Source organism: Manihot esculenta, chromosome 5 (genome assembly GCF_001659605.2).
Source record: "Manihot esculenta cultivar AM560-2 chromosome 5, M.esculenta_v8, whole genome shotgun sequence".
Lineage (NCBI taxonomy): Eukaryota > Viridiplantae > Streptophyta > Magnoliopsida > Malpighiales > Euphorbiaceae > Manihot > Manihot esculenta.
The window spans coordinates 2,661,596-2,684,893 of record NC_035165.2 but is presented as its reverse complement, the minus strand read 5'-3'; the positions used below and the strand labels follow the sequence as shown (position 1 = coordinate 2,684,893).

The following is a 23,298-nucleotide window of genomic DNA, read 5'->3' as shown; positions in this document are numbered from 1 at the left end:
ATTAGGCTTAATTAGATCCATGAGAACAGCACAAACTACTATTGGAGAGACTAAACCAAAACCATGCTCAAGGAGGACATCATATTTGCACATCTATACTTGGATGATTCATTATAAGCCCAATAAAAATGTTGATACTCCGAAATGGTTTTCAATTTTAAGCTTCACAACATCGGTGCATCTGTACTTGAGAAAAAGAAACAACAGCATTGACAGGATATCATACAATTCAAACTCTAAAAGTTGCATAAGATATATGATCAAGAAAAAGACCATCTTTAAAGTAATCTGCAATTCATTATGAGAGGAAGGCACAAAAGGATACAACAACAGTGAGATGCCAAAGGTTATTTACCAATACCCTATATGCTGTAAATACAACTTACTTACATATTCCCCCTCAACTACACAACAAGCTCTTTCATTAGAGACTTCACATTATGAATTAAGTTATAGAATCATCCATCACCTTTAATATCACAAAGTAACAAACTAAGAACACCTTCCTCATATTGCATGATTCCAAAATCTTTTTATCTTGAAGAAACTTCACGCTTTGGCTTTGCCAGATAAATGTTCATGTTCGTCATTGTCGATTTCGTTGTCTTCGTCATCATCATCATTGTCATCGTCATCTTCATGCTTTAACTTATCTCCAGGGGCATCATCAGTTGGCAATTTAGACCATGCAACAGTGTCCCTTCCACCAACCGTCCTCTTATGCATTAGCACAGATACACTCAACACTAGACACACAACTGCAACTAGAGGAAAGAAAATACCAATCTTCCCTCTTGGCCAGCTCCTCAATACCATCCCTGCACACATTTTCCCATCAAGGCTACCAACTGAGTTATTCATCTTCATAATTTCCACCCCATTCAAGATAGCATCAACTGTGTGTGTCATACTCATGTTTGAAGGTCCAACACTCACTCTTAAAACGCCATCTTTTTCACTCTCGACAACAAAATCTGCATAAAATGGAGAAGCCAGCATGTATGTAATTGAGGAAAGATCCAAATTGTCGTATGCCAGATTCCCATTAATATATACATTAAAATATAGCAAACCAAGCGACATGCTAGCAATATCGCAGAAATGCAATCTAACAAGGTATTGATAACCCTCCATCACCGCAAAATTCCATGTCATGTTCGCATCAGGGATCGAAGCACTTGTGCTTGCAATTACTCTAGCACTACTATAAACAAAATCAGGACCAACTTCTCGACTAGCACCTCCATTTTGATACTTAATTCGACCACTGGAATAGATCCTCCTGGAAATTTCACTTGGTTCAAAGAACACATCATCTGGAACCCATGTTCTCCACACTGTATCATTAAATGGTGTCACTTTTGGACCACCAACATTGATCCTATACAATGTTTCAAGAGCCTGCTTAGTTAATCCATCAAATTTCTCAGTTCTAGTGCCACTTACAAAAATTGCCGTATCAGCAATCAAATCTTTAGGTGCAGAAATTACTTCAATTGCATTAACAAACCCAAATTCATCTCTTCTTGTAGGCATAAAAGTAATGACAAGCTTATTTGACTCAACCCAGATGAAATACTCCTTAACCAGGGGGGTGGCCGTATTTGCCACAGTAAAATTGCTCAAAACGACAAACCCATTAACCAGAACGTGAAATTCAGCGTAGCTTAAGTCCAAATCCGAAGACACGAAAGGGTGAAAATGAAGGCGTACCATGTGGGTTCCTGGATCATTGACCTCGAACTCATACTTGGTAGGTTTCCAGAAAATTCTAGCCGTGTTATAGATTTGGGGTGAATTGGGGGCCGGATTCTGGTTGGCAAGTGGAGTCGTTCGAGTGGCAGAGAGGAGCGGGGAGTTGGGGTTAGAGAAGTCGTCATCAGAAGCGAAGTGGCGGTTGTAAACAGAAGCGTCTACGGAGGAGCCGCAGTTGATAAGGTGGTTATCGGTAGGGGAGAAGGAGGACAAGGTAAAAGCGGAGAATAGAGAGAAAGAGAGAAAAAGAAAAAGAGTAAGATTCGTGCATGGATTCTCCATAAGTGAAGGATTGATCGGGAAGACGATACCAGAAGTGAGGTAATTGAATTGGAGACGCGGAGAGTTAAAACAAGGTGAAAAAATTCTTCTTCCTTTGGTTTTGTGGTTAACGTGAATTGTAACCCAGTCAGCGAGAAGAACTCCGTTTCGGATTCTACGCTTTAGGACAAGGTGTGAAGCCTAACGCGCGTTTCGCTATGGCCTCATCCTCGAGGCCACGTATCATTTGGATTTGGCACGGGGTAACGTGGCATAAACTTTATGAGAAGTTCTAAATTACGTCGATTTAAAAAACAAACATATATGATTTTTTTTTTACAAAAAGGTATTTTAAAGCCTAAAAAATGAATTTATATATTTTACATGACTTCCTCTTCAGGGGTAAATGAATAGGAAAGGCGATGTGACACCTTTTAAAAAATTGTTTGATTCATAACAATTATTATTATTACAATTATAATTATTCTTTATTTTCACTATTATCCTCTTTTCATTTTTCTTTTTATAAATTTATAAAAAAAATTAAAGTATTAAATTTAAACTCTTTTAACCACAAAAAATTTAAAAACTCTCAAAATTCAATTAAATGCATTTATTACTGCTATGTGAACATGTCACTACATTTCATTAATTAAACATATATGTTTTTATTCCATAACTTTTTATCTCAAACATGGTCATGGCCATGGTTTAAATTGTACGAAAAATCAATTACTATATACTAATGTGATATAATAATTGCTTATGTCATTAACTAATTGTTGTTATAAAATAAATAGATTATAAATTGTGATTATAAAATAAGATTATACGATAACAATCTAATAAATTGATATGTTGTTGTTAAGATTTTATTCATAGAAAGGAAGGTCAGGACATCTCAATACTCGGTATATCACAAAAATTCACACATTCTTTAACAGGTTAAGTTTTCATAAAAAAATTATCATTAGTGGATATAATTCAATATATTTTTATTATACTTGTAATTGTGAAAATTTCTCACTAATTGATATCGGTCCAATTTGTAGGAGATTTAATAACCAATTCTATTTATTTATAATTTAAAAACTAATTAACATAGAGATTAAATAAAACTATTATTGAATTCTAAATAATTTATTATATTTGAGCATTCGTTAACCAATTTATTTCTTTTTATTGGCCAGTCACAACATAACTCATTTTCAATTGAATAGAGTTTAATTGAATTTCAAATAAAATTCATTTGAAATAAATTCTACGGTTTAATTAATTGAATATAATTTAAAATGTGAAATTCAATTGAGTTTTATATAATTTTTATTTAGTTTAACTTCATAACTAAAATTTAATTTTTTTTCATTCTTAACTTAATCTTAACAGTAAAATTTTAAAAATGTTCATTTTTTTATGGCGGTTGGGCCACATTTACTCTAGAGAGTCAAGCCCAAAAAAGCAAAGTAGGCCCACAATTCTAGAAGTCCATTTTCAGCGGGCCGCCCCAGCATTTTAAGCCTTGACTCTAATACGCAGGGCAGATCGGATTACCCGCAAACTCCGATCTAGTAATCAAAAATCCAGCCTGGTGATGTGACGTGGTAAAGGATAGCAGGTCCAGTCACTTCACAGCCTTATCCGCATGCGTGCAAGAGGAATTAAATGGCTGCCTCGTATGGAGAGGGGTTTGACATTCTCATACGTACGGACTTGCGTGACAGAAACATGTGACACTGTAGTAGAGAGGCCGTTAGACGTTACTAGCGGATAAAAGGAAAAGAATAAAAGAGAACATCTTCCTCTTCATCTAAGTTTACAATCATACTGTAGACCCTATTTTCTGGATCTTAGAATATCAATTTTCATCAATAATAAATATATAAAACCACTAATAATATATCAATAAAATTAAAATAAATTAATATGTCTTATAATTTTTAAAATTTATAAAATAATAAAAGAATTCTATTACTAGATGCATGATAAGTTTGGAAATCACAAACCTAAGGTAAAAATAAAATATTTTATATAATTACTAGAACCGTTAATAGCATATAGATGGGAAGTTAATTTGTGATTTTCATATTTCTTCAACCAATTTCAAGAAGTCAAGTACTTCCATAACTTCTCCCTTATCTAAACCTAATTGTTTAAAAGCTACGTAGTACTTTTAAAAAAAAATAGAATTTATAAGAGTGTGGGTAAGTTTGATAAAAGGATTATGCATCCTCCTATATTCCTTTTTTCTTATTTTTTAGTGATGTATAACCGTTATTCTGTTACGGTATGATCTATTCCTATCACATAAACTCATATGTACGGACGTATCTATTTATTCATTTTCGTCAGGCGGCTATTTAATTTCTCTCCGTCGTGTATACTGATAGAGTCGTGGTGTAGTCGGTCCTGCTTTTCTATCTTCCGTCACATCACACGAACTAGGTTTTTCCTTGATGGATCTAAGTTTTGGATCAGTCCAGTCTGTTTTAGTTACGAGCTGTATAACGCGCTGTGGGTCGGTCTGATGGTAGATTTTTTTGGGGTTTGAATCTATTTCCTTTTTAGGGTCCGGTCTCAGTTTGGACATCAGAAGTCCAGCGGTCATTCGATGTATATATCATTTTATTGCGATATATTTATTATAGCTTGTGCAATTTTTTTAATTTATAGAAACAAAACGAAAAATATTAAAATTTGTTTTATTACACTTGTTCTTAAAATTTAAGAGACAACTCCATTAATTATTAGTTGATGAGATTGTTCAAATATTTAGTAAGTATTTATTATTTTTAAAGTCATTTTAATTTGAGTTGCATTAATATTCCTATTTATTTTGCGGACATTCATTCATTATGCATAGTATGTGGCTGCTTAGATGTTGAAAATAATTCAGCTTTAATTAATATTATTTAAAATATAAAATAATCTAAAATATTTTCACTTTCAAGCAGCATAATGTTTTTTTTAATTATTTACTTTTAAACATTAATATTTTTTTTTTCATTTGAAGTTATTACGTAATAATTTATTTAAATATTTTTTAATAATAATATTGCAATAATTTAGTATTTATAGTTGGTATACTGATTATTAAAAGGTATTTTTAATAATAATTATTGCAATATCAAGTCTGAGAAGTCATTGCAGTGTAATAATTTATTTAAATAAATTATTTTTTTTAAAATGATGAAAATTGAATTCATTAGTAAGGTATTGGAATTCTTTATCAAGCCACCAGTTCTAAAGTATTTCCAGACACAAGAAAGAGGAAAGAGAGGGAAAATAAATAAGCGTACAGACAGAAAAAGATATTCCCAGGAGGTTCTCAAGTCCATTGACACATCTTCAACCCAAAGCCTTAACAATCTTTATGATCTTCATAGTAACTTTTTAGAAACTCCACAAATTTACCAATGTAATGCTCCTGATGCAACTTCTCATCTCCAAAAATCTTCGCAGCTTCGTTTGCACGTGCCCTCAATTCTTTCCCTTCCTCGCGCACCATCGCTACCCTCAAAGCCTTGGCAATACCGTCCCTGCTAAATGATCCATCTTCGCTCCTCTCTACTTCCACGCCCAAACCCTTCTCAACCAAGTACCTTGCGTTCAATGGTTGATCAATGATAAATGGCAACAGAATAAGGCTGTGTCCAAATTCAAGAGTTTCAATAATAGAGCCCCAACCTGAATGAAACAATGACCCTCCAATTGATGGGTGTCCCAGAATCTCCATCTGTGGTGCCCATCCGATACTCACAATTCCCTTTCCACGCGTTCGTTGGCTAAAACCTAGAGGCAAAGCATCAACATCGTCAATTGCCCAATTGGGTTTCCTTAATGCCCACAAAAATGGCAATCCAGATAGCTCTAGCCCGTAGGCAATCTCGTAAACTTGATCTCTGGTTAGCTTAAACTCGCTACCAAAACTTACGAAAATAACGGACTTGCGCTTCTGCTGATCAAGCCAATCAAAGATTTCACCCCATGAACCATCTGTGATTTGTCTTGCTTTTGGTTTCACTATCGGTAACAAACCCAAAGGAACTACTGGCTTTTTCATTATTTTATTCAATGAAGTCAAGTAATCACCTTCAAACTCTGTGCAACTTCGTATAACCATACCTTGGCAGGAATTCAATATTGTGGCGACCCTTTCAGCGTCTGATATTCCAGAAGCATTTGTTCCATATATCCATTCAAAAGCTCCGATAGCCTCGTGCTTCCGAAAAGCTACGGATGAAGGGAAGTCTACCCACTCCGGTGGTGAAGTCATACTCTCCCACGATGGCCGGAGATTCTTTTGACTATCACCGGCCAAGCACCCAGGGTGGCCGAGAAAAAGAAATGAAGCAGCAGAGAAAACAGAGAAATACAACAGAGGAACGTTGTTTTCTCTGGAAATGTCGACCATCCAGTGAGAAACTAAGTCGATGATAATCCAATCGGGCCGTTGGTCGGCTACAAACTTGTTCAAGGGGTATTGCAGGAGATCGTATGCAATCTTCAGGAAAGGGATTTTCTCAGGAGGAATATCAACAGTGGCCTCTGCTCCTTCAGGCAAAGATTCGTCTTGTGGGGTCGGCAATGAAAACTCCACGAAATTGATGAGTGTTTCTAAGTTTGAAGGAATTTTAGGGAGTCTTTGGATGTTTTTTGGAGTTGAAACAAAGGAGATTTTAACTCCGGCTTTAGCCAAGGCTATGGAGAGATGAAAGAATGGAATGAGGTGGCCAAAGGCTGACCATGGAAGCATCATTACATGAAGATCTTTGGCCATTTTTTCCATTAGAGAATTCTGACCACACCCAAAGAAAAATACAAGCGATATAGAAGAAACCAGAGCCCCTAATAAAATTATTGTAAAATCAGTATCATGACATTTTTATTTATAAAAAAATTATGTTGCATAACTCTTACATGTATAATAATTAAATATTATTCATTGATTTGCATTTTCATTTAACAGTCAACGATTGTTGGCTTCTCTAAAATTTATAAAAAAAAAAAAAGTCAACTTTGGTTGGCTAGTTTTCTTTTCTTTTTTTTTTTCTTCTTCTCAAATTTGGTTGGCCAGTAGAGTTCCCATTCCGAGCAAGACGTCAAATGATAGGATTCCTAGAACTCACCAAACTTTCCGGCATTGTATTGTTCCTCTTATTTTCATGTTTTTTTAATAAAATTTAAATTAATTGAGAAACTATAAAAATTTTTATTTATAAATAATTAAAAGTAATAATTTACTCTATTATTTATTCTAAATTATGAAAATAGTTATTATCTTCTTTTACAAATATATATTACTACTACTAGCAAAAAAAGTTTCCCTAATTTTACAAAATTTCACAATCGTATCATCATAAACTTTCTTTTAGCAACCCTACTATGAAGATACTGTTTATAACAATAAATAGACTTTTTTTTGTTAAATAAATAAATAAAAAAAAGAAAAACTTATAGTCGTCTTTATAATGAATTAGTATTGGTTTGGTCCTACGTATTTTGTCCTTATTGTTATCTTAAGTTGTGTAGATCTTCTTCTTTTGAGGTTGTGTTTGGCTCTTTCCATGCACGACATAGCATATCTCTACATTTGGTGGTTGAAAATATAAATAGAGATTCTTGTTCAAATTTTTGGCACCTTAGAAAGCATTGTAAAGCCGCTATAAAGACTCTTGTGAAGCTTATTTAGCGAATTTCAATCTATTTGCACATTTATTTTTCTACTTATTTTTTCTTGTTTATTTACCATTAATTTTTATTTTAGTTAATGTAGAATTTATTTAGTTCTTTCGAAGAATTAAGGCCACATAGCATTAAAATTTAACTTCAAATTTCATAATAAATGGAAAAATCTTTAGGTCAATAAAGTCGAATTGATGAATTCAAACTGCATCTTAAATATTTTCTTTATTTTGTATTATTATTTTAAATATTTTCATGTATTAGATTTTTAATTTTATCGTAAATTGAATAAATTTATTTCAAAAAAAAAAAAGCAAATGAGAATAAAAATTTTCCCTCATTTGATGTGTTTTAATCCTAATTAAATAATAAGATAATATGTGTTTAAATTTTATTTTATTAATTAAATGCATAATTATTTATATTGAAGCATGTTTTGATTGCTCGTTATTTTATTTAAAATAATAACAGGATTAATTACATTATTTTCCTTTACGCAATTTATGCGTGTGACAGAAAGGAAGTGAGAGCGTGCTTACAACTGAGAAGGCAAATTTAAAAATTTTTTAATATTAAATTAAGTATGGGCTTCCACTGTCGAGGTACATTGTTGTTATACGGGCTAGAAAACCTTAAAAAACATCTTCATCGTTTGTCCAAAACATTGTAGAAGCCTTTTGAAGTTCTAGTCCCCAAACTCAAACCGATTGTTTTGGGCCTCCTTCGATAATGTTATCGATTTTAATAGCCTTGAGAATTTTAATAACTAGAAACAGTGATTAGATAAAATTTTATTATAAATTTTTTCACGCACAATTCTTTATGAATAAATAATTAATTATAAAAAAATAATTTTTAATAAAAATTATTTCTCTTAAAAAAAAAACAGGTATAGAATCATACCAATTAAACAAATTAAGCAAAATTTGAACAGTCACATCTAAAGTTACTCTGCATCGGTGGCTTAAATTGGTAAGAAAATTTATTTAATTAATTTTAACATTGATTAAAAAAGTATTAAAAAAATTGAAGAATTTCAAAGAACCAATATGTGCAGCTAGGAATGGATAATGGAATAAGTTAGGTGGGAACAATCCACAAAGAATCTGTAGAAAGAATGGGACAAATACCCAAAGGATTAAAAAGATTTAAAAAAAAAAAACAAAAAGGAAAAGATTGCTCATGTGAATAGCACTGCAACGGAGAGGCTCTCACAGCGGCAAACCAAACCACCCACCACTCACTAATCACTATAAAAAGTTTTCATATTATATTTTTTTTATATATTATTTGATATAATAAATTTTCATATTTAATTAATTTAAATTTGTACCATATACAAACATACAAAAACAATAAAATATTCCATTTTAAATTTTAAAAATATTTTATATTCAAAACTAAAATTAATAACATTTAAAATTTTCTTTTTAAATAATCTCATTCCCTATATTGAATAGAGTTGTCTATTTTATTAGTAAAGGCTAATAATGGTCCTCCCGTGAGCGTGACTCACCGCACTACTCCTAAATCCGGCATAAGCCTTTCAAATTCGCTTGCATTTTACATATAATACGACAACTTCAGGGTCAAATTCAACATTAACTTCTTTAAAAAAAATCAAGTATAGTAAAATAATTCAATTATTTTTTAATTAATAATAATTATTATTATAAATACCCACAACTCCTTACTTTCTCATTATCTGAAAAATACAAGTTCACGTTTCATTGCTACTATTACTCCACGGATTTAATATGCTTTTATCTCAAATAAGATTAAAAAAATATTGAAAAATAATATATTCTTATTTTTAATTTGAAAATATGAGAGTATAGTAAGAAAAAATACCATAAAATTAAAGTAATAATTAACATATATTTCATTTGTATTTATATGATTTAAAATCAAAATGTTTATGAATAATTGATAAGTGAAATTAAGAAAGAAATAAAGGAACTTTTTATTTATACATACATATAAATAACTGAAGGAGAATAGCAAAAGTGAGGGAGAGAGCAAATGATGGGAAAGCGAAGGGGGGAGTGGGGCACGCTATTTTAAGATAACCCGTGAAGTGGGTCGGCAGTATTGGGGTGGTGCGTGAGAGAGAGAGAGAGAGAGAAGCTCACGAGACTTTAGATGCCGAATCCAACAAATGCCAAATGGGCCCTACTCACTGCTTTCCAACACTAACATACCAAAACGCAACTTCAACCACCCTCTTATTTCCATTTCCCAATTAACTAACTGCCTTTCTATCTCTTTATATTTTGTTTCCAACTCTAATTTATTTTCAATTAAATCATCTTTCATCTTTCAACTTTAACTTATATATCACTACAAAATCTTATTAAAATTCTGTAATCTTGATATGAATCTAATAATTACGATTCTCAAATTAAAAAAACATCTTTGTTTGTATTAAAAAAAGTCTTATAAAAATTTCACCTTTGATTTTAATAAGACTAATCACTTTTAATTATTTAGGCTAGCAATAGATATGATAACTTCCTAGTTAAATGATATATTCTCAGAGTTTGCTTAAAATTTTGCTGCTAAAAAAATCCTAAACTGTCAGGTCTTACTGAAACGTTGCAGCTAAAAATAAGCTTAACAGACTCAAAAACTGAACCTGAAATTGTTCGGTTCTCATTCCTCAATAAGACGTCATTGGTAGCAACAAACAATCCAATCCTCACATCACATGCTCTCCTAGCAGTTTCATCGCCAATGGAAATGGATAGGGGTTGAGTCTGTTTCAGTGTTTTGTTAAGCATCAGGACAGATATGACAGTCATGTGAACACTTTTATTTTTATATAATTGCTAATTTATAATGGGTAAAAAAATAAATTAAAAATTGAGATAGCAGGATGAAATTTCCACATCCACATATAATTACAAGCCAGAAAACCAGAAAAACCTACCAACTTTAATTGTCCACTGCCGTGTTTTTAGTTTCAATTAAGAAAAAAAAATATGTATTTTTTAGAGAATAGGAACAGTGACATGCTATTTGTGTAATGATGAGTAGTAGGAAAATTTGGGAAGTGGAGGAGTACACAACCTCTATTTCATGCTTAAGGTTAACAAAATCCAACTAGTTTATTGCCTGGAAGCCAAGCCAAGCCAAGCTGCAACAATTCAATTTATAATAATTTCAAATCTTAATTTTATTTATAAAACATAAATTAATTGATAATTTTCATGATGGAATATTTCTGTTGAAATGATGTCAAAGCCATGAAAAGATTCACATTAGTCACGAAAAGTAGCATACCTTTGCTTGGCTTCGAAGAACCACAAGCCACTCTCCAAATACACAGTTACAGCTTTTTTTTTCCCTATAAATACGCCATTTCCTCTCCATAATGCCTTGTAACAAATCCCTCATCCATCCACTTTCAGCTACGGCCATGGAGTTGCTCTGGATAAGTCCTGTGAAACCTCGAGTAATACTCTCAACCCACTTTTCGTCCACTTTCTGACAATTATCTCTGCTTTTATTTTATATTTTGTTTCTGTTTTCGTCAACCCAATTCATTAATAAGTTTCATTAACAGGGAGAAACTTACTTCTTCTTCACTTGTTCAATTAACTGTGAGCTTGCAGGCGGCTAATGTAGTTACAGTGCTGGTAGTCTTGGCATTACTGAGTGTGAAGGGAGCAGAGAGCAGAAAAGGAAGGATTTTGGAATCTTTTGAGTACAATGCTATGAGTTGCAGGGCTCACAGTGCTTCAATAACAGATTTTGGAGGAGTTGGAGATGGTCAAACATCAAACACTAAAGCATTTCAGGATGCAATTGATCATCTGAGTCAGTATGCATCAGATGGTGGTTCGCAACTCTATGTTCCTGCTGGAAAATGGCTGACGGGTAGCTTCAGCTTAACCAGTCATTTCACTCTCTTCCTCCACAAGGATGCTGTTCTTCTTGCTTCTCAGGTTTTCCCTTTTTCTCACGTGATAAATTCATCTTCAAATGTTGCTCAAATCGTCCATGGTCCCGAGCTGTGAGCTCATTCTAGGTAAAAAAAAAAACAATAAATTTGTTAAAAAAAGGACTAATATTGTTTAAATTTGTTTAGAACCTAAATGAATGGCCATTGCTGAAACCTCTGCCATCGTACGGCCGAGGAAGGGATGCAGCAGCTGGGAGATACGCCAGTCTCATATTTGGAACAAACCTCACTGATGTTATTATCGCAGGTAATTAAGAACAAAACCAAGATTATTAGCAATCTTCGTAAGTTTTAAGTAAGCAACTGGTAAACGTTTGACTGGAATAATTTAATTCAGGTGATAATGGCACAATTGATGGTCAGGGTGCTTTCTGGTGGCAGAAATTCCACCAGGGAAAGCTCAAGTACACCCGACCTTACTTGATTGAGATCATGTACTCAGATGGTATCCAAATTTCAAATCTAACGCTCCTGAATTCCCCATCATGGAATGTTCATCCTGTTTACAGCAGGTACCATCACAGGAACTCCATTTTCTGTAAAAATTTCACCCTTTGAATTATGATGTGAGTGTATTTTAACCATGGAATTTGCAGTGATATTCTTGTGCAAGGGATTACCATCCTTGCTCCAGTCAGATCTCCAAATACGGATGGAATTAACCCAGGTTGATTTAGTCTTTCATTTTAATCAATAGATGTAGGATTTCAGTTTTCAATTATATTGATAAAGACTTGTTTTTTTATTGCTTACTCTTGGTGATCAGATTCTTGCACAAACGTTAAAATTGAAGACTGTTACATAGTCTCCGGAGATGACTGTGTGGCGGTTAAGAGCGGTTGGGATGAGTATGGGATTGCATTTGGGATGCCCACAAAGCAATTAATCATCAGACGACTCACGTGCATTTCTCCATACAGTGCCACAATTGCATTAGGAAGTGAAATGTCAGGTGGGATCCAAGATGTTAGAGCAGAGGACATCACAGCCATCAATACAGAATCAGGGGTCAGGATCAAAACTGCCGTAGGAAGAGGAGGATATGTGAAGGATATATACGTAAAGAGAATGATTATGCACACCATGAAATGGGCTTTTTGGATGACGGGAAATTACGGGTCACACGCTGATAAGAACTATGACCCAAATGCGCTGCCGGTGATCCAAGGAATCAACTATAGGGATATGGTTGCAGATAATGTGTCGATGGCAGCCAGATTGGAGGGGATTTCCGGCGACCCGTTTAAGGAAATTTGTATTTCTAATGTTACAATTGGAATGGCAGCTAAGGCCAAGAAGATACCATGGACATGCACTGAAATCGAGGGGATCACAAGTGGGGTGACTCCTCGACCATGTGATTTATTGCCAGATCAAAGGCCAGAGGAACTTACAGAGTGCGATTTTCCGCCGGAGGATATACCAATTGACTCGGTGAAGCTGCAGAAGTGTTCTTATGGCATGCATTATATGTGAGTTTCTTTTATGAAGACGAGCAAACACTTGTTCTTCTACCTGAAAGCTCGACTAGATAAGGAGTTTACTGTGCTTCCTTGTAAACATATTGGTCTTGATATGTATAATACCATTGAAGCTGCTTTGAAATAGTTGCTATGAGTGAGATTAAAGAAAAAAAGTGCTGTTACCTTGGTGTGTTTATGAAAACGAAAGTTGACTTGCGTTGGTAAGATTACATAACCAACACAGTTTCTAGGCTTGCATCGAGTGTAGCAAAACTAGATTAACAAGTTCATCTTAAGACAAGGGTAAAAATTCTAAAGAACAGAATCCCATAGAAAGGCCCCGTACTGATTCACATTCAACTCAAGGATATAGTTACTGAAACAATCTACACACGTAGAACGGCTTGGTATTTGCTCTTCAACTTCAACTACTGCTGCTAATAGTTAAAAAAAACGAAGTTGTTAGATCTTCTATATAATAAAAATCGGCCCTAAAACCATTCCATCCTAACATCATACATTTAGCCAAACTGCACCAGGCCATACCTTCACAGTTCAATTATTCCATGTCAAAATGGGTAAACATATAAGCCTCGCATATCAAAGAAATTCTACACATTCAAATCAATTTTCAGAAACTTTTAAGGAAAAGAAAGGGAAATTAGGTCTCAGATCCATGCAAAATCCCCATTCCAGAACGGAAGAGATTGCCAGTACAACAGCCACTCCATCCACCCAAATCAATTGGTTTGCCCATATACACAAATTACAAATTTAACTTTCATAGAGATTCTTCTCAGTTACCTTAAAGAAAACCTAGCCTCCATTTCACACACTTCGATATCATAAATGATTCGAGATAAAAGGAATCAACAGTCCGTGGCGTGAGTGAATCCCAACATACCCATGGAGTTCTTTTCTTCTTTCCCTAGAACTCTTGACAGGTTCTATATAATTATGATGAAGATGGGAGTAATGTGAGTATTTTCCCGTGTACAAAAGACTATCAGATAATTCTCAAGGATCCGGATTGAATTTTGCTGATTCCCTCCAGATGAGCTCCTTGATGTTTTCCTCGGTAAATGTTGGCTGCTCAAAATCAAAGTTGAAAGGCCTTGGGCAAACAGGCTCCTCGTTGATATCGTGGAGAGGTGCCAAGTACGGGTGGCACAACGCCGCGTCAACTGCAAACCAGAAACCGCCAGGAAAAGGAAAATGGAAAGCTTCATCAATGACCAAAATACACCAATGCATCGCATTCAATAAAACTAAATAAACCTTCAAACTAAAATATTGTATTCATCTTGTTTAATTATATGCACTTTCAACTCAAAAAGTATAGTTAATATCACGAACAGTATTCCACAGAGCACACAAACTTCAATTAACGATTAGCAGAAAACCACATCTGATCAAGAATGTATTAATTTGTGTGATTATATATATAAAACTCTTATCCTCCAATTGATTTCGGAAATCAAGAATTTTATAAGAATTCAATTTAATTGAATTCTTTTATTGCAAAAAGATTCAAAAATTTTTAATTTAAAAAATTTTCATTATATATAGAGATGAACTCATAAATGATTTTATAAGAATTCATTTGAATCCTTTTCTTGCAAAATCATTCATGCCAAACGAGGGATTAAAGTTAGTGTCAATTGTAGCCAAACAAAGAATGGCATATGCTAACACTCCTAATTTCTGAGAAAGCATATATTTTGTGGAGAAAGAAAAACTCACTTTAGTATCTGATATGACTCAACAAGTGTAAAGAAAAATCTGAATATTTCACCACATCCACTCTCCCTATCATTCCCTCTCTCACCATAAATTTATCACATCCTTTGCTACATTAATCCATAAATCTTAACTTGTCACTGCATCAATTGCAAATGAGAGATCACCATGCCATATTTACCTGTAATGCGCCTGTTTGGATCAAAGACTAGCATCTCCTCGAGCAGATTGACAGCACCTGCAGACATATTAGGAAATCTAGCAGCAAAATTTTGCCTTGGGTATTGAGGAAGCTGCCTAACATATCTGCGAGCATTCTCACTCCGTAGGAAACCAAGGCTGGCGTCATCTGGTGAACCAATGAGCTGTAGAAAGATAATAAAGGATGCAAATGTTATTTTATGGGACATTTCATTTTTCCTATGAGCCAACCACATATTTCATTTTTATCACTTGAGGGGGGAGGGGGAAGGGGAGGGGGAGGGGATCATGAGAAAGGTTAAGAGGGAAAAAGAATTTAGGTCTAGTCCAGGAAAAATTTTCTGAGCTACGCCCAGAAAACATACCTCTGTGATAAGCCTCAACTGATGAACATAGTCTTTACCAGGAAACAAGGGTTGTCTAGTCATGATTTCACCAAGTATACAACCCACTGACCATATATCAATCGCTGCTGTGTACTCAGAACAATTAAGAAGTAATTCTGGCGCCCGATACCAGCGAGTAACAACATACTCAGTCATAAAATCAGTTTCAGATGTTGTCCTTGCAAGACCAAAGTCTGCAATCTTGAGGTCACAATTAGCATTCAGAAGAAGATTGCTAGGCTTTAGATCACGATGCAACACATGTGCTGAATGTACATATTTGAGCCCTCGCAGCAACTGATAGAGAAAATACTGCAAAAGTAACAATGCGATAAACAAGTTTGGCAATTTAGTGACTATTACCACCTATAAAATATGTTAAGCTAAAAATTTGCTTCATTGTAACAGTTCCATGGATTTCTGTCCTGTACAAGGGTAGACTTATCCTTTAAGATTGGATGGGGAAAATAAGACATCTTATGCACTTTTTGCATGAGGTAGGACACAAAATTTCCCAAGTAATACGGTGTTGGGACTTGTGGAGTGGGAGGAGGGGAGGCAAATAAAAGTATGGATTCATCCATAGGAGGGAAGAAAAAATTCAGCTACAACTATACAATACTATCATGAACACAAAATCTAAGAGAATTTATGGTGCTAACCCGACAATGATCATCTGTCAATGGTTGGTTAGAGCGAATTATTTGATGAAGATCAGTGTCCATCAGTTCATAAACAATGTAAACATCATTGAAGTTCTCCTTCTGAGGAGGTCGTATGATATCTCTAAGAGCAATAATCTGAGGAAAGGAATGAAAAACAAGAAATAAGATGATGATTCCATCAATTTAGGAGGAAAAGTACTATATAGAAAGGGAAGTAAAATAATCATTCCATTAAGAGAAAGAGCAGTAAGACAATATTCTGCATGCACTCAGAAAATTTTGGTCAATGTGATAAATTTCTGAGTTGTCTTGTGCCCATTTAGGTTGATTAAATTTCAACTGTTTGTCGCTAAACTTAGAGTGCTATAACAATGAGGATCTCTGAACTTCAATTTGATTAACATTAAAAACGTTTTTATCTTGTATATTTCCAAGTATCCAACAACACTTCACAATTTAAAAATAAAATAAAATAAAATAAAATAAAGACTAAATGACCTACCTAGATAATGATATATGTTTCCCACCTCCCTCTCCTCTCACACACTCTCTATGTCTCTTGTCAGACACGCTATTTTTCTCTCCATCATACTCTATCACTCTACCTCACACTTTCCATCTCTCTCTCACACATTTGCTCTCTTCCTCAAACTCTCACCATACACCTAAGATTTTTGCTTTTTCCCTCCAATGTAGATCATAAATGAAAATGTCAACCCCCATAACTGAGAGCAGTATAAAAATACAAATTGCAAAATGCATAGCAAATCACAAATCAAAACTTCAATTTTGCAAGTTCTTCTTATAGATTTGCAAAGAATCAAACTTACTAAATGAAATCACATAGGTGGATGGATAGAGGCACACGATTTTCTAGGAAACAAATCCCAAAATAAAATCCAATTTGGATAGTTAAGGCACCTCTGCTTCTCCCAATATCATTTGGCACTACAGGGAAGATTTGGTTGGGTTGGCAGTAGAGGAATCAACCATAGAAATGGATGAAAATGACAATAAATGGATGAAAATGACAACTTTAATCAGTAGATAAAGGATAGTGACTAGAATCTGACCACAACAACATTGAAAAGTCAGAACTAATAGAGGATTCTAAATTCTTGGGGTAGGAAATAAGCCAATTGTTGACTAACCAAAAGCAGAGTATGAAGAAGATGACCATAATGAACCAAATGAAGACACTGCAAGCAAAGAAGTGAATGGATGAAATAGAGAAAATTGATTTTGTGGTGGTGGGGTTATAGAAGCGGGGAAGAGGGAGACTCTAATGATTTTTTTTTTTTTGGCAAAATAAATGTGCCCCAAATTTTACACTCAACAGTTCCTAAACACAAAATTCACATCCACATCTCTCTTTCCAGTTTGCTACTTCTCACTATGGATTTTATTTCTTGAAAATTTTTAACGCATCATGAATCATAATAAGGATTCTTTACTAATAAAACATATCTCTGTTATAGCACCTGAAGGTCAGCGTAAACAAATGAACTAAAGCCTAACAGACATTCATTTTTTTTTTTTGAAAAAAAGAAGGGGGTAACCCAAAAACAAATTAATAATTTATGAAAACTATTGGTAGCATCCTTATATGTATATATAAAAAATTTTAAAACTTCAATCGAATAATCCACTGGCGAATACAAGAAAAATGGAAATTGTAGAATTATAAAGAACTGATTTTCCATATTTGATTCCAACAGCACAAAATATAGAAGATACTTCCAGAAAAGCGATAGTTAACATATGAAATCATGAGCTTCATAACAGTATAAACAAAAACTGACATTTTCATGGCTCATGTGTCGAAGAAGCTTAATCTCTCGCAGAGTCCTTTTAGCATCTATCCGGTTGTCAAAAGCATTACCAATCTTCTTAATGGCAACTTCCTCCCGTGTCTCGGAATTGATAGCAGCACTGAAGGAAATAAAAAATCACATCTTCCTTCACAATGTTGGTAAGACAAAACAATCGAGTCAAATGTAAAGAAAATATAACCATTTTTAGTTCACCAGAAAAATAGTTCTCCGGACAGTAACAAAACAGATTTCAAAGAAGTCTCTTCCAGAAAGATTTATGGAATAAAATGGAGATAATCCTCGAGCAAGCTGCTGAATAGCAAGCAAGGCATACATGTCACAACACAGTTGAGAGTTTAAACCTAATTGAACATTAAATCCGTTTCTTCACAGTAGAAAACGCATTATGCACTGATTATAAGTGAAACTACTAATTTCCGACTTGCAACAACTGGAAAAACCAACAATAAGATTAAAATGATGCTAATTGAAGTTTCACAACAAAAATAAAATGATTATTTGGTTGGAAATAGACAGCTATGAAAGCATTAAAACAATAATGGAAGATTTTTTAGAAGAAAAGTAGGGCAATACATACCTAATCAAATCATGAAATTGAAGTCAACTATATATTTACGATACAGATCATCCAAATTGCAGTTGAAAACTAAGCTAATTTGGTAAGAATATTATGTATGCATGCAACACTCCAAAAACAATCGAATCCTAAACAAACCCAACAGAACACTAAGCAAACAAACTTAAACAACGAACCGAACAGCTGAAGAGCAAGAAAACAAGCTAATAAACCACATGATCTTGGATAAGAGGGGCGAAAAAGGATAACAAGGAAGTCGATAAGAATCTTACCAAACAATACCATAAGCACCTCGGCCAACAGGGCGAATCGGAGGGACATACTTTCTAGATACTTCAAAGAGGTTGCCGTACACATTATACTGCACGTAGCGTCCACCGTGAGTAGGTATTCCTCTGACGTTGTGCTCGCCGGAGCCAGAGCTCGACTCCATTGACGCGTCAGTGAACTCGGATGATCCGAAACCGGACCCGACTCCTGAGCTTATTAGTTGGGGAGGGGGCTGGGTGCGGTAGGTGCTTAATGTTTGACAATTCTTCTTTGGGGGGCGAATTTTTAACTCCACAGGGAGAAGAGGTGGAGGGAAAATAGAAATATATATAATGGAGTTGTTAGGTGTTGAGCGATTAATGTGAACTTTTGAACTGGAAAAGCTTGGGTGACTCGTGAAGTGGGTTTTGACTGTTCTTTTTGTGAAATTTTGACATCGAGACTAAGAGATTAGAACTTTAAAAAAAAATTAAAATATATTATTTTCATTAAAATATTAGAATTTTTTTTATTAATCTTAAAATAAAATGATGTGGTAAATACATAAATTTGTAATTTTAGGGAGTAATTACAGAATTATACTAAAGTAGTCTCCAAAATTAAATTGAATCTAAGTTTAAAACTCAACTGAGCCAACTGTATTAAAAAAATTGGAATTGTAATTAAAATTAAAATTTACAATTTTCCGAGAAATTTTGCCTTTTCTGCAGGATTATGACCATAAACGCAGCATTTTGAACAGTCACAAAGGAAGCTTCTTTTATATTTTTCAAAGCAATGAGAGGGATGATGTTAGGCAGCTTGTGTCACAAATCACATTATAAATAAATAGCTAATTTGTTGGGTCAAGAATGGAGCCTCCATAGTGGGTAACGTGTATTTATTCCACAAAGTAGAAGAAAGCTGGAAAAAGAAATCCATATTGAAGACTTGACTAGGTAAAAACGTAAGCTATAGATGTTGCTTATTTTTCCAAGTCTCCCCCTTCCGTTTCCTGAATCTTCTGGTCTTTTTTTACTTCTTCTTTTCACTTTTTGAATTTTGAGTTTTTTTATTGGAAACAGAAAAGAAAGAGCCATAACTTCTTTTTCATGTTTAAACTTGCAAGCAACTTCAAGTGACGGGGCAAAGAAGGGGGAAAATAACAAGGAAAAATGTTGGTCCTCAAAAATGAACTAAAATCATAAACATAGGACGGCGCAATAAGCAAGGGAACACCAGAAAATTTCTCTATTTCCGTCTCCGTCACATTCATTGTTTAGTGTCTGCGAATTTAGCAGGGCCAACATAATGTCTAATTGTCTATACGATTTCACCTCTCTTCATTCGACATCTTTTGCCAACCAAGATTGTACATCAAACCAAGGGAAACCTCTTTGCTTCAAAATTGACAACTTCCAGGATGCTGCTTTTGCATCTTCATTGGTGGACAAGATAAATATATAAATCTATAATCCAATATTCTCCAATAGCTACCATGTCAGGCCATTATACGCAAGACGCACTGGACATTGAGAAACCAGGTATATGTAAGGTTCAATATTTGTGAACCTTACAAGTGGGAAATGTCCATAGTTTATACACACCCTCCATAATAATGTGAACATCTCGGTAGATGCACCGCCTTGTTGTTAGCCCTTGAAAAGATATCACGGTATTAATGACCCTCTTATGCTTGATAGCTTGGCTTGAAGATAAGCGGTGCAACTAGCTATCGCAAAAGGATTCAACAAGCTTATACTGAATGGCTATTCTTTTTCTTCGTCATCCTTCAGCTCAATACCATTTTGTATCCTAAGAAATCCCACTTAGGGCTACAAATGACATTTATCTTTGAATGTTTTCAGTGGGAGAATCGCTTACACCAAACTTCTTGAGCGGCCCACCTATTCTATCCCTTGCAGTTGAAAGGAAACTCCAAGCTCCAAGCTCCAGCACCAATATCCAATACAAAAGAACATACGACGGAGATAACTATATATATTCAGCACTACAGCAGAGCACACGACTTCTGCATAATTGTCATGCAATTCTGATGGCAGTGTCCTAACAGTTTTCTTCTTTTTTTTTTTATTTTTTATTTTTTATTTTTTTAGGGGGGTGGGGGGGATGGGGGAGCAAAAGTAAAAAAAGAGAAAGCCAGTTAACAGCAACACCATTTTCAATTCTTGTATTGTTAATTTTACATACGACATACCTGTATAAACCAGAAACAAAATACTATTGCATATCTCACACCATACATAATACGACAAGCGATACAAGGCCGTACAACTAAAACATCTCACAACTAACCCATTTGTATACATTAGAATAGTTAGCTCCAAATACATTCACCTGACAATCTGCTCTCCTCCATTAGTTGCTAACATTGTGTCACCAACAGAACTAGATGCTCTCAAATTACAAAGCAAAGCATCGCGCCCACTCAAAACTATCTTGAAAAAAACATCCACTTCCTTTGCAAGAAAGTCCAGCCCTTGAGAAAGTCTTTCGGCACCTGTTCTCAAATCTGAAACAGAATGCTGGAATGCGTCCACTTCAACAGGCTCAAACCCATCTTGAATCATGGGATACAACCTCTTCACAATTGAATCAACTGCTTCCAATTCCTTCAGGACTGTAAATCTTCCACTGGAGAATATCTCTCTTATTTCCCCATTGACAATTGTCTGCAAATTAGAATATGCTTGTGCCCACAAGAATGCTTTTGGGACTTCCAAATCCAACAACTTCTTTGAAGAACCTGAGAAGGCTGCGGCAAAGATGCTACACACAAACACTGTCTGCACTTTAACTCCATACATTGCCCGCATCAAGACCTTTCCTTTAGCTGAGTTCTTAACCTTAGGCAGATCCAGTGATTCCACAAGATTATCCAAGATGGAATGACAGTTCAGGACTCGTAAATTCTTTGAACTAATTTGCTGTCTCCAGCTATCAAGGGAAGAACGAGCCCGCACAAATTGCTTTGGTGTGTCAGACTCCAGATTATGCAGGACACATTGCAGCAATAGATGGCCTTGGTTAAGCCGGGAAAGCTCAGAGCTAAAAGCAATGCAAATGTCAAGCAACTTCACACTGATGTCCAAGTACACATCTATCCATTTCTCATCCCAGTCAGTCACAGGGAGCTCAAGGTCTGTAATCAAGGACTTTATGTCAGTATGAGTCTCACAAAGTGATTCTATTGCATATTTCATCCATGATAAGCTAAGAACATCATTCTTATCCTTTGGATGAAGTTTCCTTAACCTCTCTGCCAAGGTTTCCTCAAAGGCATTCAATAGGGAAAGAAGCCTTGGAGACAATTGAGAGCCCTTTGGTGATATCATTCGGAAAGGATTCCCGAATGAGAAGAAAGGGCGGTGTGGTTCCTGTGGTCTGCTCATCTTGGTTATTTACTGCAATGAGTTGACAAAACAAACCCATTGATTTTATTGCTAAAAGAGATACAAATTCCATGAATCAAGTAGAATTGTACAATACTAGTACAAAATATGCAGGATCTAGAATGGATTGCAACCAAGCAGAACGTATGCAAGATAAATTGAGAAATTGTGACGCTATCAACACAGTACCATCATTTAGAAATGATAAACTAATCCAAAAATAAAAATAATGAAGCTACAACTACAGAACCTTCCCACTTAATTCCTTACAAATATTATATCAAAATCATATCAAAGGACCCGCAAGTCAAATTTCATTTCCAATTCAACCTGACAATAAATTTATACAGTATAAACCGGTTTAGAAAGCAACAAAAAATGGAAAATAAATAAGACCTTAAAAAATCAAAAGTAAAATATATAAAAAAAAAACTAGATGTTTAATAAAAATAGACACAACTGTTTGAGAGCTGGGTCTCATATATATTTATATATATATACCTATATCAATCTGAGCTTCATCTATGAAAAAATAAAAATACTTTTCTTTTTCTTTCTGGAAGAGAACAACTGAGTAAATTCATGCCTTCAATTGATAATTGAAACATAAACAAACCAAAAGAATCAAACGCAAAAATTAACTTAGCCTATTACTATTCAGAAAGAGCTAAGCAAAGGAAAAAAGATGGGAGAAAAACTTACCAAAAACACTAGATCTTTGAATTAAAATAGCGAAAACGAGAGATTAAACAAGATCCCTCAGCGATTGGAACAAATTTACAGAAACAGACAACAAAAGCATGAACCCTAAACGCATCTTTTAAAGAAGAAACTATAATCTTAGATAGACACAACCACAAAAAGAAAAATAATCCAAAAGGAAACCCGATTCTTTTGCAGCATAAAATAAAGATAAAAGGGGAAGAAGCCAGGAACTGAGAGGATTGGTACCTGAATCGGTACCTGCTCACACGAGATCTGAGATTTCGGAGAAAGTCTCAAACGCGTGATACAAATTGCTTGGCTCTAAGATTTCGACGACTTTATCTACGATTGTTAAAAGGCGTTGATTTTTCATCAACAACAAAACAAAACAGAATAGGGCTG

General features: G+C 34.6%; 5 protein-coding genes across 7 annotated transcripts; 1 reads left to right on the top strand and 4 right to left on the bottom strand.

The window, feature by feature from the left end:
- Positions 1–277: 277 nt before the first annotated feature.
- On the bottom strand, positions 278–2,217 carry LOC110614303 (probable receptor-like protein kinase At5g24010). Its single transcript, XM_021755806.2, has one exon. It carries the CDS (start codon positions 2,035–2,037, stop codon positions 550–552), a length of 1,488 nt encoding a protein of 495 aa, XP_021611498.1. The 5' UTR covers positions 2,038–2,217; the 3' UTR covers positions 278–549.
- A 2,997-nt stretch (positions 2,218–5,214) lies between these two features.
- LOC110614494 (putative UDP-rhamnose:rhamnosyltransferase 1) lies at positions 5,215–6,873 on the bottom strand. Its single transcript, XM_021756043.2, has one exon. The coding sequence runs from the start codon at positions 6,800–6,802 to the stop codon at positions 5,375–5,377; it is 1,428 nt and encodes a 475-aa protein (XP_021611735.1). The 5' UTR covers positions 6,803–6,873; the 3' UTR covers positions 5,215–5,374.
- A 3,877-nt stretch (positions 6,874–10,750) lies between these two features.
- On the top strand, positions 10,751–13,269 carry LOC110615380 (probable polygalacturonase). The gene is made up of 6 exons (XM_021757224.2): positions 10,751–11,152; positions 11,313–11,645; positions 11,789–11,909; positions 12,000–12,174; positions 12,259–12,329; positions 12,429–13,269. Exons 1-6 carry the CDS (start codon positions 11,072–11,074, stop codon positions 13,136–13,138), a joined length of 1,491 nt encoding a protein of 496 aa, XP_021612916.1. The 5' UTR covers positions 10,751–11,071; the 3' UTR covers positions 13,139–13,269.
- Positions 13,270–13,700: 431 nt separating this feature from the next.
- On the bottom strand, positions 13,701–19,095 carry LOC110615382 (mitogen-activated protein kinase homolog MMK2). The gene is made up of 6 exons (XM_021757227.2): positions 18,802–19,095; positions 17,920–18,049; positions 16,115–16,252; positions 15,432–15,764; positions 15,047–15,230; positions 13,701–14,309 (listed from the first exon to the last, which is right to left on the bottom strand). The coding sequence occupies exons 1-6, from the start codon at positions 18,960–18,962 to the stop codon at positions 14,143–14,145; spliced, it is 1,113 nt and encodes a 370-aa protein (XP_021612919.1). The 5' UTR covers positions 18,963–19,095; the 3' UTR covers positions 13,701–14,142.
- Positions 19,096–20,942: 1,847 nt separating this feature from the next.
- LOC110615381 (protein BPS1, chloroplastic) lies at positions 20,943–23,298 on the bottom strand. Of its 3 annotated transcripts, none has more exons than XM_021757225.2 (2): positions 23,143–23,298; positions 20,943–22,203 (listed from the first exon to the last, which is right to left on the bottom strand). In XM_021757225.2, the coding sequence occupies exon 2, from the start codon at positions 22,189–22,191 to the stop codon at positions 21,133–21,135; it is 1,059 nt and encodes a 352-aa protein (XP_021612917.1). In that variant the 5' UTR covers positions 22,192–22,203; positions 23,143–23,298; the 3' UTR covers positions 20,943–21,132. The 3 variants fall into 3 exon arrangements, with proteins under 3 accessions (XP_021612917.1, XP_043812999.1, XP_021612918.1); XM_043957064.1 differs by having other exon boundaries at positions 23,155–23,281; XM_021757226.2 differs by having other exon boundaries at positions 22,894–23,276.